Genomic DNA, 13,846 nt, shown 5'->3' on the forward strand with positions numbered 1-13,846 from the left:
AGGAGCGAGCACCTACAGACCCATGACTTCGATGGGCAGTCCCGGAATTTCCCACCCAAGTTCTCAATCCAAAACCCGGGCCTCAAGGACTTGACTGCTTGTGGCTGCTTGTTTTCAACTAGCTGAGCAAAGGTCAAATGCCTGCCCCCTCTCTGCCCTGCCTGCTTCAGCACAGGCTGAGATGTAGGCAGCACGCACAGCGGCCCAGAAAGGGGCCAGAGTGGGTGCTCAGAACGGCACAGAGCACAGCAGGATGGGCAGGTGGGGTTCGGGGTGACTTCTCAGGACCCGCCCCACCCAGGAACCCGCAGTGGAGAGAGCTGAACTCGGAGCCTCCTCTGGACAGAGGCAGCTGCCTCAGCGATGTGCAGTTTGATTGTTCTCCCTGCTCCATGTCCTTTTAGATTTCCCATAAAAACGTGCCCCGGTGGGGAGACCTCCTCGCTGATCACAGCCTCCAGGACAGTCTCTACTCAGGTTCTGTGGACTGTCTGCCCCTCCATCAGGGTTGGCTCTGGATGTGGCGGGTCCCCCTCCTGGCCCGCTGGCCCCTCAGCCCCGAGACCGGCGGAGAGCCCTGCCCTGGGCCCTCCACATGGGTTTAGTCAGAATCCCCGGACAGCATCCTCCAAGAATGCCCTGCTGGGACCACCACGATCATTTCTTGAAATGGATGCCACAGCAGTGCTTTTAAAAGCCTCTCTAAGGATGAATAAAACAAACGAGTAAACAACAGAAAACTCCCAACCCAACCCTCTCTCATCTCCTCTAAAAGGCAGATCCCATAGTGGGGCCTGTTCTGAGTGAAGGGGAGTGAGGAAGCAACCAGAGGAAACGCCAGTGCAGGGCCCGTGGGCAGCGGATGGTCCTCTCTCCCTCCCGTGCTTGCCCCGGCCTGAGTGTTTCCTCACCCGGGACTGCACGAGGCCCTGGGAGGCAGCGAGCAGCAGGTCCCAGGGCAGGGGCAGGGGCAGGGGCAGGGGCAGGGGCAGGGAGTTGTTCCCTCCAGAGTAGCCAGATCAGAAGCTGAGCTCCATGGAAGGCTGCCCCTGGGAGGCAAAGGGGCAATGTTTTCGTGGGCCCAGGTCACTATTTTACATTAACTTGGGCTGTGTATGTGTGTGTCAGGGGAGGGGAGGCGGGGAGGGGTGCTTACCCAGCTAAATGTGAGCTCAGCGCAGGCCCTGTGAATGATTAGGCTGCTTTGAATCCGAAAACAAAGCCCCTACTTCTCCCCAAAAGAAAAGAGGCAATGACCTGGATTAGCCTCTTCCCTCATGATTCACTAGGTACATTGCACTTAATAAGGCGACTCATTCTTCCTTCCGTTGGGCAAAACATGACCCAGCCGTGCTAGGTCCTGCTGGCAGCAAGTGAGGGAAGTCAGTGTGCCCGTCCCACCTCACCTGACCCCTTCTGAGCCCGGCTGCTCTTCTCTCCTGTGCAGTGTCATCAGGGCCCGGCCAGCCGCCGTCTGTAGCTAAGGATACTCCTGCGCACAGGGACACTCTCCTGCAGACACTCCGCTCTGGGGGATCTCACTGTGCTGCGCATGGGGCCCCGAGGACAGGGGAGCTGCAGAAAGCTGGGGCGAGGGTGGGGAGAGGGGTTCAGCAAGGGTCTGGCAGCTGCAGAATGCTAGGCTGGGAGGGCAGACGTGGTGGTGGGAGTCACAGTTAGTGGCACTTTTCCTTTGTCACCAGCGGCTTGCTGGCAGCAGACGGTGGCGGGCTGCAGAGGCCGCCCATCTCTGCGAGGCTGTCTTCCACGGCCTTCGCGAACTTGGTGGAAGAGGTCTCCGGGCAGCTGTGGAAGCTAGAGACGCAGAAAAGGATGCTCTCGGGCTGGGGGTTGTAGCAGGCGCCGTACCCGTCGGGCACCACAGGCCCATAGCAGCAAAACATCTCCATGGTGGTGGGCACCTGGGGAGAGGACAGGTCAGCAGCCCTGGCTCCCAAATGCCACCCGCAGCCCGCTGGAGTGAAGGGCGTCTGGCACCGCGGCCTCCATGGAATATTTGCTTCTCGGACTATTTTCCACCCGGGCGTTTGACTGAATTAACCAAACCAACCGACTGCGTCAGCATGATGGCCACGGCCAGAGTCATAACAAGCCCATCTCACCGCACGACGTCAGGAGAAGAGGGGCCATCAGCCACTCCCTGGTGTGAAATCTGCTCTGCGTGTGGAGTCAGGAGCTACCAGATGCACCTGCCGCTGGGTCTCGGCTGAGTCTCTCTCTCACCTGGGGGCCGTTCGAGGCACCGAGGCAATCAGGGTAATTTACTAAATGGCACCCTGGTGACACCCACCGGCTCAGTGGCTTCCCAGAGGGGGTAATTGATGAACTGGAGGAAATCTGGCCCGTCGCCTCTGTCGATCCCCCCACATCCTTAATTACTGTCAGCACCGCTTGGCTGGTCTGATTTTTCTCCCCATGGCCTGGCACGCACAGTTACTCAGCACTGGTGTTTCAAAGTTTGCCATCAATTGGAGACTTAGTTATGCACCTAATATGTTTTTAATTCAGAGCGTCGAGATTTTGTAACCCAGATCACAAACCCAGAAAATGTGTTTCTGAAGGCATTCAAGTCATAAATGTCCATTTCCATGGAAAAAACCACCGCACCCCCTTGACTTTATTAGCGTGTCTTGAGGGGAAATGGACCACATTCGGGGGCAGGTGCAGGGGGGTCTGTTTTAAACCCATAGGTCTGGGCACCGTGTACTCGGGCCTTCAGAAATGACACTGTTTTTTTGTGTTGTTGTGTTTTTTTTAACGGGCAGAACAAACTATTAGTCTTGCTAATAGAGTCCCCTCCTTGTCAGATAAATTTGCCATGCGTCAGCCACAGGCCAGAAAGCCATGCCAAAGCACTTCTTGCCCACGGATGGCTTCCTGAAGAATTTATGTTGTTTCTGCCCTCGTTTAGCCACGTCAGTGAGCTCACTGCAGTAATGAGAAAATCAAATTACTGTGTGGGCTTTTATCCTCAAACACGTGCTCTGAGCTCCTTTTATGGCCCATGTCCAGCCTTTCACAGATGAGGTGGACTTTTAGTAAATTGATGTATTGGGGGTGGGGGTGCTTTCTCTCCTAAACGGCTGCCTTTCTCGAATGATTTCATCCTGCCTCTGTGACAGTGATCCTCCACAGGACAAGCCTGCGGTGCTGGTTAGGAGCCGCCGGCTGGCAGCTCACGCCTGCTGAGGGTTGCACGGCCTTTATAACAATAGCTGTGTCCTGCTTGGAGGGCCCTGTCGGCCGGGCCCTGGCTGGGCTCTCCACCTCCCTCATCGCACCTCGCTGGGCCAGAGCTTCACTCTGGGCCTGTCGGGCCTGGGGGGTAGCAGACTGAAAGGCAGGAGTGTGATGGTTAGGGCACCAGACTGGATGCTTCCTGTCCTGTCCACCTCTGCTAAGGGGGCGTCTGTCATTACCCCCACTTAGAAGATGACACCCAGCGCTCTGATCATTTAGGTCATTTTGCAGAAAGTCACAAAGCTCGTGAGGTTGAGATATGGTCTTGCCTGACTTCAGCCAGGGCCCTATTCACCAAGCTCTTTAGAAAGCCCACTCGTGACACTGAGTGGCTTGTTGGGCGACGGGCACCACGGGGCTGTACCTGGCTGGTGGAGAGGATGAATCGGTTGCTCGTCAAGTATGTCTCATCCGTGAACATCTCCGGCAGCTCCTTGCACACGTCCCGGGCCAGCTCCCGCAGCCCCAGCAGGTGGTTGTCGATGGCCATCCCTGTGATGGCCTGGGCAGCAGGGAACAAAGAATAGGAAACGAGACGTGGCTCCCACGTGCCTTCTCCCCTCCTCTCCGCCGCAGTGCTAAGCAGGACTCCCATGGCCGCAGTTACCGCAGTGCTTGCTGCGGGCAGTGTGTGGGCGGCGGCCCCGGCTGACCGCTTTACCGCGTGGCCTCTGCTCCTCGGGCCCTTGTGCACTTTACGTCCCCAGGATGAGTGCAGACCTGGCTGCTTTCTGATGTGCGTCTGAGTCCCCTCCCGTGGTCCTGCTGACATGTGCCATCACAGCCACTTGGGGCTCTGAGTGAAAGGAGCAGGCCGGCCTGGCCATCCCACTCCTTCTCGGGTAGGGAAGGGAAGGAGTCTGGGCAGAAGAAGCCGAGTGCAGGGCCCAGGGACTGCCCAGCCCCATGCAGGCCTGGCGAGGGATGCCCAGGCTGTCACTGCGCAGACTCTCACCACAACCAACACTTTAGCCTCCAGCGGGAGCCCGAGGAATGAGGACAGAGTGTGTTAAGATCTGTTCCTGAATCTTGGCAGCTATTTCATGGGCCCAGGACCAATTCAACTCAATGATTCAAAATCCAAGAAGTCATTTTGAGACAGAAAGTAGACATCTTAGCAGAGGCTCAGCTGACATTTTCAAGGGGAAAGTTTGTTGAATGAAGAAACGTTTTTTCTTTTTATCATCACAAGGTATTTGAGTTCTTATCAAAGGATAAGATGCTCTGTCGGAGGCGCTCAGGGTGATGGTGTGGCTGGGAGTGGGCAGTGGGCCAGGGCACTCATTCTACAGCTTTCCCACTCGAGGCTGCATGTGTAGCACGCACACTGGTTTTGCCTGAATTACATGTCTGTTTGGGACAATTTGGTGGGAGCCACCTCTGACCGACAGTGATAACTTCTGGGTCAACATCAAGGCAATTGTGAATAACTCTTGGCGTGGGGGGCGGCGGGGGGAGCGCGGTCACAGTTATGTAAGTTGGTCACTTAGCTGTTAAGCCCCACATAAGAGGAAACCTCCCATCACAGTGAACTTTGTTCAGGTTTACAAGGCATGCTTGGATTTGACAGCTATTCTCTTTCAGTTGGAAATGAAAGCATAAAGATGACTCAGAGGCCCCAGTCTCCAAATGCACCTAATTATAGGCTGAAAAGACATGTTATACAACCACAGCTCACATTAGACGTGCCCCAGTAGGACAGGGGAAGGACGGAGCCCCTCTAGGAAGTAGAGTGCACTCTGGCTTCTCTGGTTACCTCTGTGTAATCGCTGACTTCTGTAGATTGATAGAAGCAGCTACTCTGTGCAACAGCCAGCCCACCCCTGTTTTCACCATCTCTGAACTTAGCAACTGGTGTTGATTTAACAGATTATTTGGATTAGAGCCATGAGCAATAATGAGTACAATGACTCACCATACAGTCTTTTATTCATTCAGAGAATCTTAATTGAGTGCCTACCATGTGCCTGATGTGGCTGGGCACTGGAGTGACAAGAGAGAACAAGGCAGTCCTAGACTCAACCTTCATGGAGCCTTATGTGTGGTGGGAGGCAGATATTAAGCAACCATTCAAATAAACTGTGATTAACAACCGAGGTCAGTGCTATGAAGGAAACGATAGGTGCTGTGAAAACATGGGATGGGGGCCTGGACCACATTTGCTCCTTCACTGGAATTTCCTTTCTCCACCGCCACTGCCGATGTACTTGCCAGATATTTGGAGGGTTCGTTGGTGCCTTCCCCTGTCCCTTCCCGGCATGGCCAATCAGGCACCAGACTTCCCTACAAAGCATCTTCACAGCTCTCCTCTCCCCATCCCCTATCTCTCTCTTTAGTTGTTCCCATCAAGTTAAAATAGTTAACACAAAGTAACCCTATGGTAATGCTTTGGAGGATAGTTTTCTAAATTTTTTCCTAAAAGTTGAAATTATTATCAAAGTTATATATTTATATAGTTTAATAACCCAAATAAACCAAAGGCTTATGTCACCTTGCCAGCACTGTTTCCCACTCCCCAGAGGCAACCACTCAGAACACTTGGCATTGACTTTCTTAGTTCTGCTTTATGGCTGCCTGTTTATATTTGAGAATAAAGCCCTGAAAAGATGAGAAGAGTGAGAATGTGCTTGCTAACGTGCACACACTGAGCTATTGCTTTTCCTCCAATGTGTCTCGTTCCCTCAAGACTTTCTCTTTGCACATGCTGCTCCCTTCTGGGCCATCCTCTTGTTCTATGTCTGTTACAAGAACCTCCTCATCTTTCAAGTCTCATATTAAGCACCTCCTCCTCCAGGAAGTCTTCAGGAAACTCCCTAACGACAGGATTTACGGACTGCATTTTTTATTTCCTAACACCCAGCACTTTATCTGGCATAAAGCAGAAACCAAAAAATACCTATTGGACACATGAGAGTGAGCTTGCTTTTCCCCAAACAGAACAAACACTTCACTCTTCAGAGGAATTAGGGACCTATTCTAGAGGATACGTGCACTGAAAAGGAGAAACATCTACATTGGCTAGTTCTAAAACCCAGATTTGCATTGTACTTGCTTTCAACTATATAGAGTGAAATCTGGTCAACTTCTTTTCAAAGGCTGTATCAGAATGATTTGCAATTAATATATTGACCACCAGCCCTAGCTTATTCTCTATTGTTTGTATGCTGGCTTGCAGTGCTAAAAAAATAAATCATTTCTCTAAACTAAGGAAACATTTCCCTTACAACTTTAATGTCACTATGAATTTTCACTGACTTTATATTTACCAGTATAGGCAGCATAAATAAAAGCATGGAGAATAAGAAGGCAAAATCAGGCCTGGGTGGGATCGACGCTGCCTGGCCTGTGACTGTGCGTGGTGTGCAGGCCACTGCAGCTTGCCAGGCCCAGGTGCAATCCCCTGGCATTTGACTTCTCTTGTATAACGTGGAAATTGCTATGCATAGTTGGTGCTATTATTATTGTTCTTGTTTCAAAGCCCATTCATTGTATTCTCATGAAATCCCTGTAGAAGGCAGGAGTGGTGTGTTACCCAGGCTCTAAAAATAAGAGGGAGGAGGTTCTGAGAGCCAGGTGGCCTTGCCAAGTAGCTGGACAGTTGGTGGCTCAGCTGCCGCCCAGCCTGTGCTGGGGGCCTGTCCTGGCATAGCCCACGGTCATGTGCTCAGGCGCGGCAGAGCCTGGGCACTCGCCGGGCCTGTGCACTGGCACTCACCATGACTGTGTACTCCGTCTGGGCGCGGATGGCACTCTTCAGGAGCAGCAGCTTTTCGGAATCCTGCGAACAGACCAGACTTGAAGCATGTGGGGTGTTAAGAGGCTGCTCAGTGACGAGCAGGCCGAAGGGGCGGCTCCCTGGAGACCCCTCAGACGGAGCGGGGCTTACCGGCACAGCAGCCTCGTGGTCTGTGACGGCTTTCACAAACCTCAGTGCTTCTGGAGTGGCCGATCGAATGTTGTCCACCCGTCCCTCCCGGAAGCGACGGATGGATGCGCTCTCATAGGTGGGCACGAGTCTGCGATGGAGCCTGCACAGATGAGGGATGAGTGCAAAGGTGATGCATCCTCAGGGACTCAGAAACCGGGAGAAAGATAGCCCGGGCGGCTTTAGTTTTACAGTCCTGGCTTTGCTTGGCAGAGTATTTCATTTTAACGGTAATAGAGCTCTAGGAGGTTTCCCAAGATGAATGCCGGAGTCGCTAATATTAAGAGCTATGTTCATTTCCATACAGTGGTGACACTGCACAGGTATAAAGCAAAATACAAAGTAGCTGTAAAAAAGCCCAACCTAGTGGGAAACCTAGAATTTTCTGCAAGACCTGATGAATCTTTGATTAATAGCACAGAATAGAATAATTGTGTAATTAATCATTCACGCCCCCGAGAGAATCCTGTTTTATTTAAAACAATTCACGCATGAACTATGGATGGAGGCAGAAAGGGGCCTCGGTGGTCATGGGTGTGAAGTCCAGAAGCACCTGGGCTCCCCACAGAGCCCTGGGCACCCCTGGGTGTGCCTCTCCTCCGGAAAGCCGCGACAGGACAGCAGGCCACTCCCCCCAACAGCCAGGGGTCCTCTCTTCCTTAGGCACGAACCAGACCAGCACCCTAGGCTTGCGCTTGCAGACCTGGCTGGCACACACCTGTCTTTACCAGTCAGTAAAGTCCTTGGTTTGGGGGTTGGGGGAGGGAAAGACACAGAACTGAGAAGAAGAGCAGTGACAGCCCTGGGTCTTGGCCTCCTCAGGTACGTCTCTCCCACGTTGGGTGGCCTCCAGGAGGGCGGAAGGCCAAGTAGACTGGGCACAGTGCTCGGCTCTGTTTGCTTGGTGTACAAGTGACTACGCTTCCATTACCCTTCTATCTCATTTCCCCAGGACACTGGCAGGGAGCTCCTTCCCTGTGTCTCCATGTCCCTGGAGGCAAACAGACGCCCTCACTGGCTGGGTACTGGTCAACCTCCCTGTAGGCAGCTTCCAGGTTCTTACTGAATCTAGGAGCAGATTTTTTTTTGTTTTTTAATTCGTTAAAGCTTAGACTCTGGAGAATGTTCTCCATGTTTTAGCTATTCATGAGCCCCTGAGCCTCTGGCCATGTCCATTCCTGCCCAGGTCCAGTGACAGCAATGATCTCATGAGGAGGGGGTGCTCTGTGTAGGTTCCTCTTGGCTTTGGATCTGAAGCTCTGAAGTGCTCACTGAGGGGGCGGGGAGGGGGGGGCGGGCAGTCATGGCTCCAGCAGGATCCTGGCCTCACGGCCCATTTCAGCCAATTGTTATGTATCAGAATGACACAGGCTGCAGTTCCAGACACAGGTCCTGCCGCAGTTCTATGGTGACAAGGTCTGTGTCCTGGCAATGCGGGTGACGCCAGACTTCCCCAATGAGTTAAGAAGACAGATTGTCAGAGTGGCTGCTCCCTTTCCCAGGAGTCATGGCCCCACAGGCCACTAGGACCCACACGTGCTGCCTGCTCATTGCTGAGACTGCCTTGCTCAGCTTTAGACAAGGTCACTTCGTGTCCCTGGATGTTGCAAACCGAAAGCAGATCTGGTGGATGACTGCAATTTGCCGTCATGCCAGCCTATGAGCTGTCGCCCCTGGAGCCCTGAGCCCTGGAGCACCCTATCTTGAGGAAGATCTACTTTGCATGTTAGTTTTAGCGTCTACACTCTGCCTTCAACCCTTACCCCCTACCACTATAGAGATTTTTCTAAATCACAGACCTGGCCGTGCCACCCCTAGCTGACACTCACGTTGTGTCTTCTCACATTTGACTCAGTGCCTGAGGCCTACTCTGTGCCAGGTGTGCAAGGTACCCCGAGTGTCATGCTTGGGAGGGACAGTCTAGAAAGCAAAGTCAACAAATCAATGGACAAGGTAGTTCCCATGAATCACAACCGCCACAAAAGGAAAAGAGAGACAATGGTCTGACAGAGGACTGGGTGGCAAGGGGCCTGAGGTGCCTGCCTTAGATAAGGGGTCACGAAAGGCCTTGAGTCGTGGGAAGGAGCTGGCAGGAGAAGAGTGGTGGTGACAGGTGAATCGGCAGAGGAGCAGCCAGAGCAAAGGTCCAGAGACAGGAGAGCTTGGGGGAGACCCCAGGTGAGCCAGCTCATAGGAGCTTGCTAAGCCTGGACTCTGGGAGGTCCAAGGTGGTAAATGAGAATCTCATTTGCGTATTTCCAACTTCACGCTTTATGAAGACAGGATCTAGTGAGCCGGGTGGGAGGCAGAGACCCCGGGGAGCATGCTGTGGTTGGCCAAGCATGAGGTGGCAGGGGCTCAGGAGGGGCCAACAGAGGGGGAGGGAGGTGGATGGGGATGAAGGGCAAAGAGACACGTGGAAAATAACTGAGTTGGTGGGGGACAAGAGATAAGGACGAATCAAGGATGAGTCCTAAACCTTTGACCTGACCCACTGAGGGACGCTAGTTCCATTTCACTATTGAGGCCAGGAAAACAGGAGGTTGTGCTGCAGCTACAGGGACCAGGTGGACTGGATGAGCTCAGGAGGTGCACCTTCTCAACCAGATGTCCACACCGGCGGCCTGGCCTTGGTTAGCTCGTTCCTGCCTTTGTGCTCTGTGCCCCTGGCCGTGGCTCAGGCACCTGCCTGACTGGGACGCCTTCTCCCTTCTGAGAAGGTCTTACACCTTGAAACCCTGTGAGGTGGCACCTCCTTCCAAGCAGGCCGCCCCGGTCCTCCACCCGCCCCCCAGCCCACAGAGGCCTTCCTCCCTCCAGTGCTTCTAGACTCTGGAGTCAGAGCAGCTTGTCGCAGCCCCGGGCGGCTCCGCTCACCTGTAGAAGGCCAGCTGGAGGGCCACCTGAATAAAGGCGTCGGGGCTGCACTTCTGCTGTTTGATGAACGTTTTCCCGTAGTTGTCAAACTTATAAACCACGAAGTCGAGATTCTTTACTATTCTGTGGAAAAAAGAGAAGATGTTTGATTTCATGCAAAATAGAATGCACACATCCGAGTCTAACCAAGTCTCTTGAGCCTGCACGGTGCCAGCACTCGGAGGTCCAGGACGGTGCCTGCCCTGCAGGAACGGAGCGTGGCACAGGGCATGCTGGGCCAGGCTCACTCTCCACTGAAGGTGGGGCGTGGCTGGGTGGATGGTGGCCTGCCTGGCTCGAGGGAGATGGGCTGGCTGCAGGGAGGGCAGGAGAGGCATTTGCATGGCAGGGAGAACACCGCCAACAAACCAAATCTTAGCAGCCCTGCAGAAGTGAGCCTGGGAGAGGCTGTTCATTGGCCTGTTTGGAAGGTGTGTCCAGCTTCCCTATGGATTCCTTTGGCACCCGGGCCATTCTGCCAGATCCGAAAACCCTCTTTGTCCAGGGAAAAGCCCAGTTCTCAGATGGCTGCGCGTAGCACTCCTCTCTGAGACTCATCCCTGTTGCACTCAGCGAAGGCTGCCTGCCGGTGCCTAAAATCCATTTTACCCAGAAACTGCTGCTGCTGCTCCATGCCACACCCAGGCCCTTGCTGCCCGTGAGTCACTGTCAGAGTAGCAGGAAGGTTCCCCGAGTCTACACTGAACCCTGAGCACTGGCCTCTCCCTTCCTGCCCCCCAATGTGGCCACAGGTCTTTCCCTTCCTGCCCCCCAATAGTGGCCACAGGATTCTCCCTTCCTGCCCCCCAATAATGACCTATCTCCTCCTTCATAATGAGCTTGGGGTCTGGGCTGACTGCCCACTGGAGCAGTGCCCAGCAAGGTCCACACCACACACCCACCAGCCATGTGCCAGCAGAACCCTAGGGGCAACCTTGGCCCCACTCACACACTCGCTCCCTCTGGTCTTGGTGCTCCCTGCCTTCGTCCTCCCCCCTCCCCACCCCGGAACTGTTTCTCCTGCCGCACACACGTGGCCTCAGCTCTCGTGGCCTCAGCTCTCGGTGGGGCCATGCCAGGTCTGGGGACTCAGAACGCAGAGAGCCCGTTCCCATGGGAACACTTGGCCTGTTGACTCACCGGCCCCACACAGGCTGAGCTCACGGTCACCACAGCCCCCTGGAAACCTATTGCCCAGACTCTGCCCACTCGGACCCCACCCTTTTCCATGTGCAGCTCAGGACCCTCTGTTTCCCCACCCACAGGCCTCTCTGGCTGCTCCCGGGCCTCCAGAAAGCAGCTGGGGGCCTCAGGATCAAGCGGGCCTGCTCCAACCCCTAAAAGTGAGCAGGCTCCTCCCCTCACCCCAGGCTCAGCAACCAGCTCACCCTCCTAGTGCTCGGCTTATCCCCACACAGCTGCCCAAGGTTGAGATATCAGCACCACCTTAGAGATGAACAGCGGACACCCCTCCTCCAAGAAGGCCCGCCAACCTCCCCAGCAGCTCCCAGTGACCTTGTCCTCCGTACCCCTCGGCCTCCAAGCCCAGTCACACTCGATCCAGCTCACCTACCCTATTCCCACAGGCTCCTCCTGGCTCTCAAAACCCCTGCACAAAGTCCTCCAGGGCTCCTCACAGAATCCAGTTCCTGTGTTCTCTGTGGGTTTGGGTTACTGCATCACACACCTTTGCTGTGGGGCCCACTTCCCCCACTAAAGTACGGAGGGCAGGCCCCTGGCACATCACCTCTGTGTTCGCAGAGTCTTAGCACAGGCCTGGCATAGACTGGAGTTTGCATATGTTGGTCGAATGAATGAATGAATGAATGTACTCACACTCACTGAACAAGGGAATGACTAACCAAGGTCCAGATTCAGTTGTCAGCCCACGGCTCTCTCCACACCTTGCACCCCACCCCCAGAGGGGCCCACAGCTGTCCCTGGCCCCCCTGCCAGGGTCCCATTAGGGCCTGAACTGCCCTTGGGAATAAAAGTTCCCTTATCAAGTTGCAGTGTAAACTCAAGCAAATTGAAGTAGCTTGGATTCAAATGAACTATTCAAACCAGTTGTTTATTACTCCTCCAACAGGATGGTTTCCCCGCCTCGACTCTGCTCAGTCAGGTGGAACGCTTGGGAAAAAAATAGCTGCGCGTTTGCATTTTATGGAAATGATGGATCCTTCAGCAAGGCCATTTCCTCCGAGTTATAACCCCCCTTCACTTTGCCTACATTTCCATGTGGGGTGGGGGCGGAGGAGCGGGGTCTCTGGAATGCTTCAGGGTGCCTCAGCAGCCAGGACAGGAAGGAGGACACGGGGTAGCCCCAGAGCATCACCCCAAAGGAGACGGGCTTTTCCTTACCGTTGAAGTTTTTCTGCGGAGGAAGCTAGGAAGCCTTGAATTACGGGGGAGCATTTCCACCTCAGCCTCCGGGGGGCCGGCAGCTCACTGACGGAGTCAGCTCGGACCAGCTTCTTGCTGCTCATCCTGCAGGCAAAGAGGGCCCTCCTGCAGCCTGTGCTGGGGCTGCGGGCAGCAGCTTCGGGGCCTCCGCAGCCGTCCCAGCGGCTGGAGGGTCAGTGGGCAGGAGCTGCCCAGCCACTGCCCTGAGGCTCAGAGGCCACCCAGACTAGCAGGCCAGGGTCCCTCCAGTTCCACCCGACTCCAAAGCCAATATTAATAATAATAATTTTCCTGTTCAACTACATATACCACTAACAATTATAAAACATTTGGAGAAAAATTGAAGCAAACTGTGCTGTTCTGTTTGCAAGGGTTGGTTGGGTTTTCAGTGACCCTAAAGAGCTCCCACATCATGGAAGAGGTTTAGAACTTAGATTCAGGGAGAAGGTTCTAGAAGGAGAGCATGATAAAAGTCATAAATGAAGCAGGAACGCGGTGTGTTTAAAGGCCAGCGAAGCCCTTAGTCCGGCCAGCTCGAAAGCGAGGGAGGGAGGCCCAGCCGATGGACGGAAGGAGGTGTAGCTACAGCCCTTCCCTCCGTGCTGGGTCTTCAGGCCGCCATCCCAGGCTCGGGGCACACAGTAGGGTGGATGGGAGCCTCCCTGGGCTGAAGAGATGATTCTGATTAGCTAAGAGCTGCCATGCCTCTCCATGACTGCTCTAAACCCGCTGTCCGTGGCTGGTAAAGTGTAAAATGGCCCTTTCAAGCTGGTTTGCAAATCCAATTTTGCTGACACTTTCCAGGCTGGCGCAGCCCCATGTGGCCTCCCGGTTTCCTGGGCCGCTTGGCCGCCGGGAGGTCCTGCCCCCAGACTCACATGTGCTTGAGGAGGTGCTCCACGCACTGCACCAGGACGATGCCGTCGAACGGGGAGTGCTCGCACACCACGCCGCAGGTGCCGTCCCTGCCCACCACAAACTGCAAGTAGAAGAGATGTGAGCAGGCCTCTGGAGTCAGCATTTCACACCTGCCCTTCGGCTCCAGGCCGGGGCCCCAGGCCACCGGAGGGGACCCCTTCTTGAGGCCACCGAAGCACGTTATCTCCCGAGAAGAACACTGCACGCCGCTGCCAGGGCCCGAGCCTGTGGGCATCGCACTCAGCATGGCCCCGCGCGCCCTCCCAGAAATGCTCTGGGCAGGGCAGGCGCAGCCCAGGGTCCAGTGACCCCTGAACAGCTGGGCACACTCTCCGTCAGTCGTGGGCCCGTTTCCCTCAGTGTCTGTGAGCCCGGGAGTCCCTTTCACAGGGGGTGGCAGGGTCCACCATCCTTACTGCACTG

At 54.7% G+C, this 13,846-nt stretch overlaps 1 protein-coding gene across 2 annotated transcripts in view; it reads right to left on the minus strand.

Moving 5' to 3' along the window:
• Positions 1 to 1,468: 1,468 nt before the first annotated feature.
• CHAT (choline O-acetyltransferase) overlaps positions 1,469 to 13,846 on the minus strand; it is a 51,620-nt gene continuing 39,242 nt past the window's right edge. For both annotated transcript variants that reach the window (XM_023761314.1, XM_023761315.1), the window contains exons 8-14: positions 13,384 to 13,484; positions 12,464 to 12,589; positions 10,064 to 10,186; positions 7,148 to 7,289; positions 6,977 to 7,039; positions 3,626 to 3,763; positions 1,469 to 1,922 (exon numbers count right to left, since the gene is read on the minus strand). In XM_023761314.1, the coding sequence (XP_023617082.1) occupies positions 1,677 to 1,922; positions 3,626 to 3,763; positions 6,977 to 7,039; positions 7,148 to 7,289; positions 10,064 to 10,186; positions 12,464 to 12,589; positions 13,384 to 13,484 (939 nt within the window). In that variant the 3' untranslated portion in view covers positions 1,469 to 1,676. The remainder of the gene's footprint in view (positions 1,923 to 3,625; positions 3,764 to 6,976; positions 7,040 to 7,147; positions 7,290 to 10,063; positions 10,187 to 12,463; positions 12,590 to 13,383; positions 13,485 to 13,846) is intronic.

This window comes from Myotis lucifugus, unplaced genomic scaffold (genome assembly GCF_000147115.1).
Source record: "Myotis lucifugus unplaced genomic scaffold, Myoluc2.0 scaffold_206, whole genome shotgun sequence".
NCBI classification, from domain to species: domain Eukaryota; kingdom Metazoa; phylum Chordata; class Mammalia; order Chiroptera; family Vespertilionidae; genus Myotis; species Myotis lucifugus.